General features: G+C 32.3%; 1 protein-coding gene across 1 annotated transcript in view; it reads left to right on the top strand.

Moving 5' to 3' along the window:
- Positions 1–17,994, top strand: part of LOC118189918 (TBC1 domain family member 1-like) — a 108,344-nt gene that overhangs the window by 80,142 nt on the left and 10,208 nt on the right. The window contains exons 17-19 of the mRNA XM_085810386.1: positions 95–254; positions 7,284–7,453; positions 10,337–10,516. Of these exons, the coding sequence (XP_085666512.1) occupies positions 95–254; positions 7,284–7,453; positions 10,337–10,516 (510 nt within the window). The remainder of the gene's footprint in view (positions 1–94; positions 255–7,283; positions 7,454–10,336; positions 10,517–17,994) is intronic.

The raw sequence follows: 17,994 nt of genomic DNA, 5'->3' as shown, positions 1-17,994 counted from the left end.
GTTTTTTGTTTTTATTTTAAAAACTGTATTACTTAAGTATCAAGTTTTAATTTAATTATTTGAGCTGTATTTAATATTTTTTAATAATTTATAGGTTCAAATGTATCAGTTGGCCAGATTGATACAAAATATTGTTCCAGATATTCATGAACTATTTGATAAATTAGATGTATCTCCAATGTTGTATGCTGCACCTTGGTTTCTTACAATATTTGCTTCACATTTTCCAATAGGTTTTGTGGCTCGTTTATTAGGTAAGAATCTAGCATAAATCTTTTGCTTTATATTTATCTGATCACATTCATTATGAGAAACATGTGTATTAATTTCTAATCCCATTTCATGGAAAAAAAACGAGTATGCTTAAATTTTGGATGTACTAATAAGTTATAAAACATTCGTAAGGTAGTGCAACATATATTTGAAACAAAATGACAATGTATTTAATCATGCTATGTTTTATCAAAAAGACCAGTTTATCAAGTTATGTTTCTACACTTTATGTTCAAGTAGCTATATATGTGCTTTAGACAAAGCACTTTACATCAGCCAAAATAATTATAGTAATGATATTGCTATATTGTTTACTATATCTGAGGTGCTGTAAACCCTAACTAAGAGTTAATAATGTTTTTTTTTTTTTTTTTTTTTTTTTTTTTTTTTTTTTTTTTTACTGTTGGTGCCCAGCATTATCATAGAGCTGTTTCATTGGATACAGTTCTTTGTAAATAAACGGATGTTCACTTGAATTCTTGGTTCGGTTGCTGCAGTTGTTGTTTGTAGCAAATAGCATCAAAAGTTTGATCCAGTTTTAAATAATTTGTAAAATAGAATATTTTTCTTATCCTACCAGAATTTATCCCACTGGTGGTTAACCCCGGAATGTTGAGAGTTTGATCTGTGTTCAGGCTGAACTATGGTGAAGTCCATCAGATGGCATCCCTTCTCCTAAGCAGATAGCCTTTGTGTACTTTGTCATATACTGTTATATCATTATAGCATAATATAATTTCATTCACATATGTCTTATTTACTACTGAACATCATTACTGTGTAATTACTATTATCAATGTTCATACCAGATTATGAGATAGGTATCTGTATGTATATGGGTAACATAACAGAACATTTCAACTAATACTGTATCAATCACATAACATAGTATATGAGTAGTTATCATAGTGTAACATAAAAACAAATTCTAAATTTCAGGTATATGCGTTGTGTAGGCTAAACCCATTCTATGACTAAGGTCCAGTGTAAGGAATTAACTACAATAATTACATGGCTAAGTAGGTAAAATCAATCTAACGTTTATTAATGAGCAAATTTGTATGAATAATTTACATTTTTAACAAGGGTGGCAGCAAGTCTGCCTTAAATCTGAAGAAACAATTTAAAAGATATACCTGCTTACAAATTCAATAATTTCACCTTTCAAATGCATCAAATTATATTTTGGGTACTTGGTACCGCTGACGCGAGCTGGAAATAACAATTTTGTCGGTAGAGGTTTCTGTAAAAGAAAAACAATCAGAATTAATAATGTGCAACACTTTCGGAGGCCAGGCTCTCCGCCCCACAGCCTCTTCCAACCAGCAGGACTCCGGTCATCACCAAAACGCTGACCATTCTGCAAGTCTGGTGCTACAACTCCTTCCTTCAGGATAAGTTGTTTAATCTCTTCGTCTACTCAGGAACACCGTCTGCTGGTCCCCACTCTGCATCTTAGAAGTCATCGAAAAATAGAAAAAGTCCCCTTGGTCCCTTCCTTCAAAAAAGGGCAAACGTGTCATTCAAAATGGTTTCCTCGTCTCCTCGTGAAAAACACTGCGCATCCACTTTAATAGATGGCACGTTTTTTGAAAATTTGGCGTAGATGGTGATCAGCAGGAAGCCAAAACCAGCAACCCGAACCGAGAAATCTTCACGGGAAGGGGTTTCCCGACTACCAGAAGAGCCAGTTATATCCATTCAGTTTCCAAGGCCACACCAAATCTGTCAACAAATCCGCAGACAAAAACAAGGGGGGGGGAATAAACTAGCCTCGCTCAAGGTCCCAGTCGACCATGCAGAGCTTCTAACCCAACGAATATTTTCCCCTCCATAAAATACACTGTAGAACCTCTCCATGCTCGCCTGTCCAGCAAAACAGGGTCATCTTTTCAGGAAACACCATATGGTGTAACCATCCAACACGTCCCCTGCACATATGGTTTTTTTCGCTTGGGTGAAAAGAATTTTGGGGTGCAGTAAATCCTCTGATAAGAGATTACCGAGAATGAAATCAAAGCTGACGGCAAGGGGTGAAAATTTTCTGAACCAAGTTAACACAAAAATGACTTTGGGAAATTAAAAATATAACTACTAATTACACAACAATATAAATCATATAAAAAATGTCAGCACTATATAAATTGTTTCTTCAGCAGCAATTAAAGTTTACACGCATATTATCCATATTGAATTACAATTACAATAGATTTTTCCTACCGCCAGTCAGAAAATATGCATTCGTTTAACTTTAATGGCAAGAGGGATAAAAATTAAGTTACTTAAGGTTAAGAAAAAGAAATTTAGCACACCAAAAGTACAGCAACAAGGCTTTAAAATAATTAAAGTTAAAAGTTAAACAACCTTAAAGGTCAAAACAACAAGATTCAAAAACTAAAAATCTTAAGTCCCTAAACTCAAATTAAAATTAAACAACTTCAACTCAAGAAAACTTTTAAAGCAACCTAACCTAAATTTAAAGTTTACAAAAGTTACAGTTTTAACTTACAACCAACTTTAAACAACAAAACAAAAAAAGGAAATTAAAAACTTCAATTACAGATCAAAACTGAAATAATAAGCGAAACTTAAGCTTGAAAATAAAAACGATTAGTACATAACAATACAGATAACCTAACTTAACCTACGAGAACTATCTTGCCATGAATGTTATTTTGTTTATCATAATCTATCTAGTGATTTTGTGTTTGGGATTATTGTAATGCATCTACTCTTCATCACCTGGCAGGATTTTCCACTGAAAAAATTTTCTATTTGTTGAATCAATTCTGATATGCTCATCCTTGTTATTCTCTCTGTGTTAATATGGCATCCATCTTCCTTTCATCTGAATCACTCCCAGTACTTTTGAAAGCTTTGCCCCCCCCCAGTTGGGATAAACTTTCATCCGACAGTCTTTGCAGTTCTTTCTGAGCAACCTTCTGTACAATGCTATCAGTCAATAACATCAGTGTCACTTTGACTCTGATGTGCTTTTTAAGTCAATAGTCTTCCTAAAAATAGAAAAAGTTGATGTAGAAGCAATGTTTGTACCATTTTTTCTTTGATGAAACTGGCTTTCAATGCTGTGATGAATAAATGCTTTGTCAACCATCATCTTTCACCTGCAGATATTGAGGTGCCAACTTTGATGTGATTTTTATTACTCTGAATTGATTACTCTCACGTAAGAAAACACATGGATAAATATTTGATTCCTAAGCTGGCAGTGTGCAGAATCGGCTTCAGACATAAAGAACTTAGGCAGCCACCTAGGATTTAATTAAGTTAATATCATGAGTAACAAATAAATTTTTAAAAAAATATGTAAGTTTTTGAATTTTTTAAATATTTTGTGTGTTACCGTTATTTATTCAATATCATGTTCTTCACTTAAACCATAAAATTCAATTCAACAGCAATATCGCGAAATAATTTTTAAATGAGCATATTTTTAGAATTTTCAATACACAAGTCTTGTGCGCTGGAAATAAAAACTTTTTTTTTTTTTTTTTTTTTTTTTTTTTTTTTTCATACAGTGTTGCGTTGCTTGCTTTCAAATCATTGAGTTTGTTAACAAAAAATTCATTCGTTACAAAATATGAAATCGATAATAAAACAAATTCCAAATTCGGGCTTCTAGATGCCCATATTCGGTGGAGGATTATGTTATTCAAAATTGGATGGCTCTAGGTACAATTGTCTGAGAAACATACATACATTTATGCAGATTCTTCATTATTTAATTTCTTTAAATATAACGCAGGGCGATAATATTTGGTGGCAACAATCTGAAAAGTGAAAGGGAAATTTCAAATTTTCAATGCAAAATGCCAGAATGAAATTAATAGCCATTCCTGGGCTAATAAAGATATATTTTGCTTTGAGAATGTTTAATTTTTATAGTACCGCAACTGTTCTGATTGCCTGAAGTGGTGAAAATGCTGGTCCCAGGCCTTGTAGCCAATAATAGTAATAATAATAGCAATAATAACGTTTAATTTATTTGCATCTTTACTGTGTTAAATTTTGATTGGAAGATTTTGTGCAGCAAAACACCAGCATTAAATAACAAAGGAACAAAGTGTCTTGTATATTGCATTCTTTGTTTACAATGTACTTTTTCCGTTTCTTTCTGTCTTTGACATATATGGAATGTGCTAAGATTTTTAGCATAATTCTCAAAAGCAATGAAAAATATTATAATTGTACTGTACATTTTCAAAGCATTGCAGAACGTTATATAGTTTTCATCAAACCACTACATAAATATTAAAGTAATATTTAAATGGTTCATGCATATTTTTGTTCAAGTTTAAGAGTGCCATGCTGTGTTTAAACTTTGAGACAGTCTCATTCTCCCTCAGCACACGTTTTATACCTTCTAATTGTTTGTTTCTGCAATTTAATATGCAGATTCTTTTTTTTTTTTTTTTTTTTTTTTAACTGCTCTAAAAGATGTTAAATTTTTACTTAGCAATGAAATCTTGTCTTTTAAATAGATGTTGAAGCATAACTTCAGCAAAGCATAAAAATTTTTCATTCATCTTCAGTTTATTAAAAGTACACTGGTCGTTAAAATTAAAGGATAATGACAGATGACAGGGTAAACCGGGTTTGGACACCTGAGCGGCTTACATAAACTAATCATAAGGATAATGACAGAAATAAAATGTAACTGATACTTAATGAAAAATCATTGACAGAAATTTGAACAAAAGCATTAGTTAACATAAATTACAATGTTTGGCAGTTAACAATTATTCGTAAAATATTGAGATGAAAGCCAAATTTATGGAAATTAGAAAATGATAAAAATATTAAGTAACTTCTTGTGAAAAAAATTTTCTTTAATCTGGTATGTGGTCATCGGGGACCGATAAGCTTATCTTGCATCTTGGTTTCATAGAATTTACCAAATTGTTGACATGCTGAGTCAGATGAGTAAGGTGGCCAATCCATTCGAATGATATCTTCTGTTTGCAAGTATTCTGAACATATCTCTGGGTGGTTACAGAACCCCCTTGAAAGATATGCAGCTTGGTGCAGCCATTTGTCATCATTCCTCCCCAAACCATTAAATCATGTTCACGGAAACGAGATATTTCACAGACAAAGGAAAGCAAGTTGCATGTTCCTTCCTTCCTTCAAATCAAAACACATGTAGAATCATTGTTCAGACTATATCTGGACTCATTAGTAAGCAATACTTGAGGCCAGCTATCTTTTTTCCATTGAACATAAAATTGGCACCAGTTTAAACAAGCCCTTCTGGAAGCTGGAGTGAGTGAGACAGACACAAACCATTGGTTTTCTCGCTTGCAGTCCAACCTTGTTAAACCTTCATACAATTCAATCTTCTGTAACAGCCTGAAGGTTTAAAATGAAATCTCTTATAGTTGCTTCGTGATTTCTTCAAGCTGACATGACAGAAAATGGTCTTCTGATGCCCTTGGTTGCCTTTGACCAGCCTGTCTATCAACTGATCCAGTGTTAAAAAGCGGCTTCAGACTCTTGATATAACATTTTAAGGGATATTCAAATCTTGGCTCACCTCCGTCTGTGTTTGACCTGCCTCGATTCTACCAATTTTTCGCCACATTTGGCTTTCACTTAAATCATGCCCTTGAGCCATAACTACTAAATGCTGATCAGTCTCAGAAACCATATTCACTTTAAATAACATTACAGACCAGAATTTCAACATGCATCCATTTCACACCACATTGTCAATCACCGAATTAGCACAGTTCCAGGACTAACATATGCGTGGAAGTGCAATTTTGTGTTCAGCTGTATTTAATTAACATAAATACTTACAGCATTGGACATTAATTGAAATAATTAACTTGATGAGGATATTTATTGTCATTATCCTTTAATTTTGATGACCAGTGTGTATCTTATCAGTTAATAATTACAAAGTTAAGGATTTTTAAAAACAATTTTATCTTACCTTCTTTGCAATATTTCTGTTCTAGCTATTATTTTATAGCGTAAGGGGTCTAAATAGTGTAAGTCCTGTAATATAGTGTTTCTCAAACTATAGTCCTTAAAATCCATCCTTGTAGTCTTCCTAGATTTGCAAAAATGTTGTGTTATTTATAAATTAAGTAGCAAAAAATTTACACCGTTTTTGTTGATGACATGTGACTAAGTACACTGGAATATCTTTCAGATGTATTCTCAAAACTAAATGGTGAACTGAGTCTCTGTCTGCAAGGTAATTCTTTGAATGTTGTAAATGCCCATGAGAAAGTAAAGGTGTTTGAGATAAAACTTGCTTTGTAGGTTAGTTTTGTAAAGCAGTGAAAGTGTTCACCATTTCAAAACTTATAATCGTTTTTAGTAGAAAATGATATTGTAATTGGAAAAGTTTCAAATGGTGCAAATTTTCATGGGTGCTTAATTCTTACTATTGCAATTTCAAAGAGGAGAATAGTAAAGGTGGTTTGCAGAACATTCTAATTTACAAAAGTGGTCCCATTTGAAAAAAAGGTTTGAAAAATGCATATAAAAAGTAACTGTAATGCTGAAATTTTCTAGTGACAAATCAGTTGCAAAATCTACGTATGTTTCTCTCTTTAATGTCTTTGGAGTAGTACTGTGCTTTTTCAATATTTTTATATTTTTCTTCATATTTAAAAAAAGAAATGTAGAAACATTAAAAATTAAAGCTAAAATTCTTTTTGAGTTTAGTATTATTTAACACAAAATATTAATTTTTTTCTGTTGGCAGCTGTAGGTATTCTTTTTATTTAAGAAGAAAAGCAGAAAATGTACTCATTTTTTAAATAATATTAATTTGTTTAATTATTTGTATTTTTTATCAATTTTAATTTTTCCCTGGCATTCTTTCCAAATAGCCTATGTAAACAAATATAACTGAATACCTAAACTGTACGAGTTCATTGATTGTTCTTGTTTATAATATTGCATTTTGCTTAAATAATTTTTCTTTCCTGGCTCTTAGCACTGTTCTCATGATTGTTTATTAAACATTTTTTTAGACATGATGTTTCTGCAAGGCCTGTCTGTGCTATTTAAGGTGTCTGCTCTGTTATTAAAGACTCATCAGGCACAGATACTGAAGTGTAATTCCTTTGAATCTGTTGTATCTTTCTTGAAGACAACCTTGCCATCTAGCGGGCATATTGGAATGGAAAAGGTTTTAGATCAGGTATATTTCCTGTTTCTGCTTCTCCCCCCCCCTTTTTTTTGAGTAAAAGTTTGACATATCATTTTTTGATAAATAATAACAGAAGTGTGAACAAGTTGCTGATATGTATTCTTCGTTGATGCATAATTCTAAACCAAGTTGATGTCTTAAATGCAAAATAGTTGCGGCCCATCAGCAGCCTAGCAGTAAAATCACCAAACAATGATAGTTCTGACCTGGGTTTGAATCTAGGCAAATGGTCTGGCTGCATGGGCTTTTAGTAGTTTTCCCCATATGAAATATGTATATGAGCTCATTTTCCTTAGAAAGTCCTCAACGAAGGCATTCCTTCCCTTAGGCAGACAGCTTTAGTGTGCTTTGCCATAATAAACTAAACCTAACCAAACCAAGAACCGGTTGCAGTTAATGTGCTGTTATTTTATAATTTCTTCAGAATTTGTAATAGCAATTTCTATTTTGAAATTATATATTTACTAGTATTTTCCCACCTTAGCTGCATAGCCCACCAGGGGCCGAGGGGTAAAGTCGCTGAACACTGGCATTTTGGTCTCAGGTACGAATCCCACGAACGGGCTGGCTGCATGGGCACTTTCGTTTTTCACATGTGTAAAAATTTTTATACGAGCCAGTTTTCCTAAGAAAGTGCTCCATGAAGGCATCCCTTCCCTTAGGTAGGTCTTTCCAGATGTCATATGTGAACAAGCTGTGGATTGAAAACTATGTTTTTGCACTTTTTGAAGAGAAACATTCTTATTTCATAATTTAAAAAACATTCTAAAGTCCGTGGTAATAGAATTTCTAAATGCAAAATAATAAATATTTTTAAGCTACATGATAGAAGATACTAAATGAATATACAAAAAGGTATATACTGTTTCTAATAAGGTTAAATCATTGGTAGCAAAAGAAAATCCACCAATGTAGAAGTCAGTTGCAAAATCTTTAAATATATCTGTAGCAACAATAAATAAAATAATAAACCAAGATTTAAGAGTTAAAAAAGCTAAAAAACACAATGTTCCCCAACTTTCCCTGAGGTATGTGGCTGAATGTAGAACAATTTGTGAAACTCTGTGTGAAAGGTATTGAGTGGAAGACAAATGAGAATACATTGTGACCTTTGCGAAAGCATGGGTTTACCTAAATAACTACAACAAAAAAGGTCTATTTGTTTCTGAAAATGTTTAAAAAAAAAATAATAGTAAAAAAAAAAAAAAAAATCTGAAAGCTTTCAGATTTTATATTACGCCCAAAGGAGCATTTTTTAACGTTTGATGTGTTGCCTTTACTTATTAAATATTGTGTTCTTCGCTTTTAAACCATAAAATTCAATTCAACAGCAATATAAAGAAATATTTAAAAGAGCATATCTTTAGAATTTTTGATACACAGTCTCGCACGCCAGAGATTAAAAAAAAAAAAAAAAAAAAAAAAAAAAAAAAAAAACCATACAGTGTTGCCATTGCTCACTTTGAAATGATTGAGTTTGTTAATCAAAAATTCTTTAATGTTTGATAAAATATGAAACAGATTATAAAACAAATTCCAAATTTGGGCTTCTATATGCCCATATTCGAATGGACGATTACGTTATTTAAAATTTGATGTCTCTAGGTACCATTGTTTTTTCACAGTGCGAGAAACATACACGCATTCATGCAGATTCTTCGTTATTTAATTTCTTTAAATATAATGCAGGGCTGTAATATTTGGTGCCAATAATTTGAAAAGTGAACCAACGCAAAATGTTAAAACGAAATTAATAGCCCTTCGGGGCAAATTGCTCCTTTGGGTTAATAAATGTACCATTATTCCAAAGAATTGCTGCAAGATTCTCTTACAGTGAGAAATTTTAAAAAAGAATGGTAAGGAAAAGTGTTAAAATCAACTCAAGGTACTGTCAGGAGAAGATTTTATGTCCAAAATTTAGAGAAGAAACTCCATTTCTTTTATCCCAGTGACTTTCAAAGAGTTCATCAAGAGAAAGCAACAAGTAATACTTTGAAAAGTACCACTGCATTGCTTGAAAACAATGAAGACTGACACAGATATTGCATGTACACCTTTGAGATATTTAAATCTTTACCCCTGAAAATTTTACAAAACATGGAAATTGTGATGCATACTAATAGTACACCAGAAAAAAGGCTATCATATTGAACATTTAAAAAAATGCTCTTTACATTTTAAAAATTATTTAAACTGCCTCAAAATTAAGACACAATAACACGCCGAATAAATACTAATTCAGAAATCAAACAACAAAAATCAGCGTTATATTTACAAAGTTTTCACAGGACTAGTTTCGATGGTTTTACCGAACCACCATCTTCAGCTGCAAAACCGCAAATCATTTGCGGTTTTGCAGCTGAAGATGGTGGTTCGGTAAAACCATCGAAACTAGTCCTGTGAAAACTTTGTAAATATAACGCTGATTTTTGTTGTTTGATTTCTGAATTTGCCTCAAAATTGTTCTAAAAATATTAAACACTCTCTGTAGCATGGATTTTGCTTCTCAGACTAGTATAGTCATTTCAATTCTTTGAAGCCTGTTTGGAAAACACAAGCGTAATATAATTTTGATTTATTGCAACAAACAATAAACAGCTGACAATGTTGCGCTAAAATACCTCATTTCTAAAAAATACGCCAGGATGTTATTTCATTTTCTGCATAATAAATTTTAGTTTGTTTTTAGAATCGTGCAAAATCACATATTCTCTAAGTGCTGAATCAAAATTGAAATAAGTTTTTAGTGTTAACAAAAAAAGACTTTTACATCTTCTATTTTTATAATTCCTTTCCTAGTACCATATTTGATATTTGCATGAATTTGTTGATGATTTTAAAGTATGTTTTTTCTTTCTGTTCTTACAATTTCAGGTTCTAGCACTCGATGTTGAAAAGCTATTGCAAACATATCAAATAGAGTATATGGTTCTAAAAGAGGAAATGACAGAACATAATAATGAGTCTGAACCAACAGCCTCCCTTCGAAATCAGTTCGAGAATGAGAATAAAGAACTGCAGAAACAAAATATGGAACTTTCTGAGCAGTTACAGGTAATAAATAGAGTCCCATTAGCTGTCACCTTTTTGCCTGGAAATACTTAATTACCATTTAAAACTATATTCATAACTCTGGATATGATCGGACTTCCCATTAAAAAACGTGTTTTTTCTAAATCTTTTATCCTTTTATCATCCATTGCTGTCTGAACTTCATTCAGAGAATCCAATTTTGTGTTAATTTTTGTGCATGTATATGTTATGCACATCATCAAAGTTGTTCTGGAAAATTGTCATTAATAGTAATCATTAAATTTTTAATTGAGGACTATTAATGGATTTTCAGTGGGTTTAAGCTTCAGATCATTTTCTTGATAAAAGTGAAAACAGTCACCTATACTCAATTTTGAGCATTCTCTTCAACTGTTCTGAAAATTTGTGGTTGTTTATTTTGGTCTATTGCTGCATCAATGATATGAAAGTGACCTGGTCCAGTGGCTTCTAAGCCTTCTCCAAACATTTAGTTGTCCATCCAAATGAAGGATAGCAATCCATAAATAAAACTGTCCTATAAAAGGAATTTTCAGAAAGAGTTTAAAAACTTCAGTCATTTCAAACAATTGATCATGCTCATCAAGGGTTTTTTCCGTTGGAATTAAACTTTTTTAGTATGATTCTTATTGTTTCTGCATTAGTTCTTTTTCTAAAATGCTCTACTAATTCCTCAGCTAGTTTGACATTTTTTTTTTTTTTTTTTTTTTTTTTTAAAGTTCTATTTCTGAAATTCTTTTCTGATTCTACAGCCAATTAAGAAGTAATTAATTTTGAACCCCGCCTCTTTTTTTTTTTTTTTTTTCCTTTTTTTGTGCAATTCAACAATTTTCAGAATGTGTACAAATCTTCCATTTATTTTTAATGTTGTTTTTTGTCTTAAATTGCTTGATTACATGATCTAGCGTTGAATGGCTTCGTTTACTGTTTTTTTTTTTTTTTTTTTTTTTTTTTTTCCCCCCTCACTATCTCTTATTGACAAACCATCTTTAAAATGGTTTTATTAGAAGTGTTTGAATTTCCAAAGATATTTGATCAGACTGTTTTCCCATTCTTAATCATCAAAACAAAAATCAACAAGCAGGGAAAATTAAACTAATGTCTCAATACTAACAACTGGAAACCCATGAAAAATTGAAATTTTTGTGTAAGAAAAATCACAAAATTATAATATTCCCCCCCCCTTTTTTTTTTTTTTTTTTTTTTTTTTGAGACTGATTTTAACTCTTTTAAAGTTTATTTTTTTTTTTTAATTCAAATTAGTGTTGGCTGATTTTCTCTTTTATTTATAATTAATGAGTATGTATTCAAACATTGATTTATAAAGTCTATTTTATATCTTCTCTTATAATGCTAAATAAATTAAAATAACGCGTTTAAAATGCATGCCATATTCAATTCGGAACAAACCACATGCGGAAAGAAAAACTACGAGCACAGTTGCAAACTGCTTAAGTCACAAAAAATGCTAAAACCAAAAATGAAGAAGAGAAAAAGAAATTTGCATCTTTTGCTAGATCATCTTCAGTGGGCTGTTGCAACGAAAGAAGCAAATACAGTTATCAGTTTTTGAAAGTTTAATACTTAAAATTATCTCAGAAAATTAACCAAAGTAATCTGTTCAGTAAGTAATCAGTCCAACCCCTACAAGCTGTAGTACAAGTAAGTAGTGAAAAAATTCTAAAATTATACATCAGAATTGTAAACAAGCTAAAAAAACTTTATAAATGTAATAAAAATTATTTTCTATTTCATCAGACCGAATCCAAAAAAGAAAACATGTAAACAGAAACATTTTAGCATATGAAAAAATAACAAATGAAAAACTGGCCCAAAATAAAAATAAAAAGTGTAAGTTTTTAAAATCTGTAACATTAGAGCAATAAAAGTTTTGAAATGAAAAAATACTAATTTGGCATAAGAGTAAAAGACTGTTGTTAAACCTAACATGCATTAAGTAATTAAGATGCAATAACACACTGAATAAATACTAATTCAGAAGTCAAACAACAAACATTTAGCGTTATATTTACAAAATTTTTCACAGGACTAGTTTCGATGGTTTTACCTAACCACCATTCTCAGCTGCAAAACCGCAAATGAGCTGATTTTTGTTGTTTGACTTCTGAATTATGCATTAAGTAATTAAATTAGATTAACTACAAATTTGAAACTGATTAATGATAATAAAAATAATTTTAAAAAAACTTTGATGCAACATTAAGTATGGTATAGTAAAAATGATAATTTGTACAGTCAAAAGTCGTTAATCCGGACTCGTCGGGACTTCGGCGATTCCGGATTATCGATTTTTCCGGATTATAGATCATCAGTTTAAATCTGGTAAGATGGCATGCAGAAATTACAAAATTAAAAATATGAAACCGTAATTTATGAAATAAAGAACAATTATGATCTAAAGGGTATCAAAATTTACAAAAAGAAAAAGCTTAATATTTATTTGTTTACTTTATTAAACATTTCCTTCAATGTAAGTTGCTTCGTTTCATGTGATAATACTTTCTCTTTAATTCTATTAAACAGACATAATTTCTTGTTTAGTTACAAAGTTCCGCTGTTCAAGTCCTATAATTGCTGTGTTGAGAATACCGACTAATTTGTCAATCGAAATGTTTTCGTTTTCAATAACCTCTGGGTCACTTTCTTCACTATCAGAAGCGAATTATAATGACGAGGAACTTGATTTAAATCATATCAAAGACGGAGTATATCGAGATGAAATACTACACTTAGTATGGAATTATAAAAAAAATAAAATAAAAACATCTGCTCTGAAGATAAGGATAGTGCTGACAGATCAACTTCCAATCCCCAGCGTGAAATTGATAAACAGATTTCGGATTTCAAAACATACTTTCGCTTTGTAGATACAAATTACATATTAGTAAATATATATCAGAAATTCTATTTGACATAATCTTTCTAATCTATCATAATCTAATAATGACGTTTCTGCCCCCCCCCCTCTGCCGCAGAGCAGCGTGAAATTGATAAACAGATTTCGGATTTCAAAACATACTTTCGCTTTGTAGATACAAATTACATATTAGTAAATATATATCGGAAATTCTATTTGACATAATCTTTCTAATCTAATAATGACGTTTCTGCCCCCCCCCCTCTGCCGCAGAGCAGCGTGAAATTGATAAACAGATTTCGGATTTCAAGACTTACTTTCGCTTTGTAGTAAATATATATCGGAAATTCTATTTGACATAATCGAAAGTTCAAGCTTACTTTTATAAAATTGCTCTAACAGTCTGCAAAAAATAATAAGCCGGATCCAATTCGAAGATTAAGGAACAACGCAATCTGCAACATTAACTGAATTAGATAACTTTAGCTTAGCGTATAACTCCGTTACACATTAAACGCGCATGCGCACAAACATATTCGCAGCTGTAAGGGTCTTATGCGCTCTCATAAATGCCTGTGCGCATGCATGAACGCGACGCATGCGCATAAAGTTTGTAGCTTTGAGGTCCGGATTATAGATCATTCCGGATTATGGGTGTCCGAATTAACGACTTTTGACTGTATAAGGTAAAAACATCAAATATCTCCTCTTAAATATATATAAATTATCTCTCTTATGTTGAAAATTGCTTTTTAAACTTAAGTGTCCATCTTTTATGCTGTGCCACTGTACGTGGCCTCTCAATTTTTGGCTAAATGTTTGCCACAGTATCTCATTTGCTAGCTTGTACGAGTATACAGATTAGCTTATTCAATAATGTACAGTAGGTTATTTAATTTTTCTACTACTACATTTTAATTTCCTTTATAATGTATACGTATATTTCTGATAGTGACATTGAATGTTTTATGAATGGCTTGCAAATCTAAGAAGACTGTATTGTGCATACTTTGCACTATTTTCTCTTACATATAGAGAAATAAATTTTAAAAAATTATATTTATAGAGAAATATTCAAATACAGTACACTCCCGATTATCCGCGGAATTGGGTGGCGCGGCCGCCGCGGATAACAAAAATCATGGATCATCCGAAAAAAGCTAAAAACGGGTATAGCAAAAGAGAAAGCAGTCATTCAAACATTGAAAAATCGTTTTATCTACAATAAAACATAAAATAAACAGCAGGAAATGTTTAACTAACGCTTAATATTTTAGTATATCACTCAAAACTAACCTAAAATGCATTTTGTTAATGAAAACAGAAAAGTGCTTTGTATACTTACGAGAGGCGTCAAGGATACACAGAAAAATTAATACATATGTACTCTTTTAATACTGTAATGTATTATGTAATAACAAAAGCATAACTGTAAAACTACACCTTTTTGAAGAAATCAGTCATTTGTGTTTGCTTCTTGCTTTGGAAGCATTTTCTGTTGATCCGAGATTGCATTTTTCGTAGCATAAGTTTCTCGGCCAACTCCACCTCGTCTTGTTCTTCCAAATAGCTCAGCAGTCTGTTGATTTATTGCAAAGCCCGTTCATGAGTCTTCCGCATCTGCACAATGGGCTCTTTTTCGCTTTCACTTCACTGTCCTTCATTCTCGGTCTCTCCCTTTGCTTTCTTCACAATTTCGTCATCTGTCAAGCGTTCGAAGCCAGGTTCGTTGACGTCACACTCCAACAACTCGTTAACGTTTTCAGCATCGATGTTCACCATATCGGCAAGAGTTGTCGTGGGCGTGTCTACATCTTCATTCTCTTCTTCACAACTCAAAGGGTTGTTGTTGGCTTCAACATTAGGCATGAGTTTTCTCCATGATTTTATGAGGGTTGACGGTTTCACTGAGTCCCATGCAGATGCAATATCGTAGATGCTGTCCAAGATTGTGTAGTGTTTCCAAAACTCTTTTGGATCATAACCTTCTTCAATTTTGGTCATTAGCAGCTTGGTTCGGTATGTTCTCTTCATTGTTGCAGTGACTCCTTGGTCCATGGATTGGATTAGCGCAGTAATGTTTGGGGGGAGAAACTTTGCAAAAATTTGTCCATCAGAAGACTTTAGAACGCTTGTTGCTGGGTGAGAAGATGCGTTGTTGATCAATAGCACAGTTTTTTCGATTTAAGATGTTCACGCACTTGAAGAACAAAGATTTTTTCAAACCATTCTTGAAAACTGTTTTGGTTCATCCATCCTTTTTTTTTTTTTTTTTTTTTTTTTTTTTTTTTTTTTTTTTGGTTCAAGTAATCAACAAGCAAATTTTCTATCCTTGCGCCTTTGAAAAATATCTTTTTTTTTTTTTTTTTTTTTTTTTACTTTCCAATGACAACAAGTCTAAGTTTATGTCCACCCGTAGCGTTACTCCAAGACATGATAGTGGTGATCCTTTCCTTGATGCTTTTATGACCCGCCGCTTTACTTTCACTTTCAAATGCTAAAGTGCAAGTGGGAAGACATTTCCACAAAAGTCCCAATTTGTCGGCATTGTAAATTTGTTCAAAAGATAGCTCTTCTTTTAAAACAAATTCTTCAAATTCATGGTGGAAATCATCGGTTGCTTGTTGGCCACCACTAAGTTTCTCCCCATGAAGTCCAATTTCTCAAATTCCATGTCGCTGCTTAAAATGAGTCAATCAGCCTGAAGATGCATCAAAATTTCCTTTCAGGCCAAACAACTCAAAAAAGGTTTTTGCCTTCACCGCAATGAAAGGACCATTTACAGGAGTATCCTCTTTTCGAAATTGAGCTAACCACTCTCTCAATGCTGTGTCTAGCTCATCAAAAGTAGAACCCTTCATAGTTTTTCGCGTTTTCATTGTGGAAGCACTGTCTAAAATTGATGCAAAGTTGACCAGTTTGTCATTTTGCTTTAGAATGTCATGCACTGTTGTTTCCAATATTCCATAATCCAATTCCATCTGCTGCCTTGTAGTGCCATTTGCTACTTTGGAAATTAATTCTAGTTTTTGTGCAATCGTAAAACAACCTTCTTTCATTTTCCTGACATTTTAAATCGCTACCGAAAAACACAAAACCAAAAAGCACAAGCACTGAGCACAATAAAAGATAAGAAATTAACTCCGACCGGTTCGCAAACACTATCAGACTTAAACTAACAATGGCGAATGGGAGGAAGTGGACGTGTCAGTAAGATTAAGACGAGAGAGGGCGATGGAGCAGGCACTGCAAGGGTGAGTAAGAAATCACTTACTCATCAGAAGGGAAGGTTCCGAGAAGGCCTGGGATGTTTTTGCCATAAATAAGCACGATGTTAGCAAATTGAACGTTTCGCTCAGTTTTGTGAACATTTTTATTTTCTTTGCTTTACGCTAAAAAAAAAAAAAAAATTGTGCGGCAGGCGCAGATAATTGGGAGTCTACTGTAATATTTTTAGTATATGGGTAGTTTCACAAAATTTAAAATGAAGATTTTCTTTTAAGAATTAAGAGCCATTTTGTTAATATTTTAATAAAATTTGGCAATTTGCTTTATTTCAGTTTCCTGTGTTATTGTTCATAGTTTTTGTGTTATTTCTCTTAAAGTAAGCATATGAAAAAAAAAAAAAAAGAAAGGAAGAAAGAAAAAGAAAAATACACATAATGAAATATTATTGGGATAAAACCTTTACACTTATATTCTAATCTTAACCGTGTTGAAGATTCATTGGTACGAATGTGTAGCAAATGTAAAGGGGTGCCCATGTTTCATCTCGATCTCTTGTTTTTACTCCAAAATGTGCAAGTTACATTTGTCGAACAAAACTTGTTGTATTTCGTTTTTGCCTTTCCACCATTAATTCACCACAAATATAGCAAAGAATCTGAAGACATTTTACAGCCTCTTGAAGCCATTTAGAAAATAGAAAATTTGCTTTATGGCATGAAAATAAACTTTTTATCAACGAAAACATGAAGGGAATGAAAACACAATTTATGCACGAAAATAGCTAATGGTTAACACAGCACTGAGAATATAGATAATGGTTAACTCTCCCACTGTCTCTTAAACTTTGTCTCAAAAAATTTTGTAGATTCCTTAAAAAGTATTTATAGGGAAGGAAAGGCAATGAGAAGGTTTCAAGGGTCCAAAGTACTTCTTAAATGTTTTTAAAAATTAATAAAAAATGTAGTAAAATAGAAAAACCAGGTTCATTCATAGCAATTTTCATTAGAAAACTGAAGGAATCAATGGACTCCTCCCCCCATCAGATCTCTCAACTTTTTTCCTACACAAATGCTCAATATAAGACACACACACACACACACACACAAAAAAAAAAAAAAAAAAAAAAAATTAAATTATAAGGGAAAAAAGTTTTGATGTCTATTTTAAAGTCATATTTTCATAATTTTTTGACTTAATAATTTTGAAATAGCCCTCCCTCCCCAACGACCGATTGCTAAAGTCGCATAACACTGGAGTTCGGTCTGAAGATCAAATCCCACAAACAGGCTGGCTGTATGGGCGTTTTCATGGTTTTCCCCATGTGTAAGGTGTGTATATGAGCCAGTTTCCCTTGGAAAGTCCTCTACAAAGGCAT

Source organism: Stegodyphus dumicola, chromosome 2 (assembly GCF_044657685.1).
Source record: "Stegodyphus dumicola isolate Sdum_Otavi_A_Nest chromosome 2, ASM4465768v1".
In the NCBI taxonomy this organism is placed as follows: Eukaryota; Metazoa; Arthropoda; class Arachnida; order Araneae; family Eresidae; genus Stegodyphus; species Stegodyphus dumicola.
Note: the sequence above shows the minus strand (reverse complement) of the source record. Positions and strands in the feature narration are given on the sequence as shown.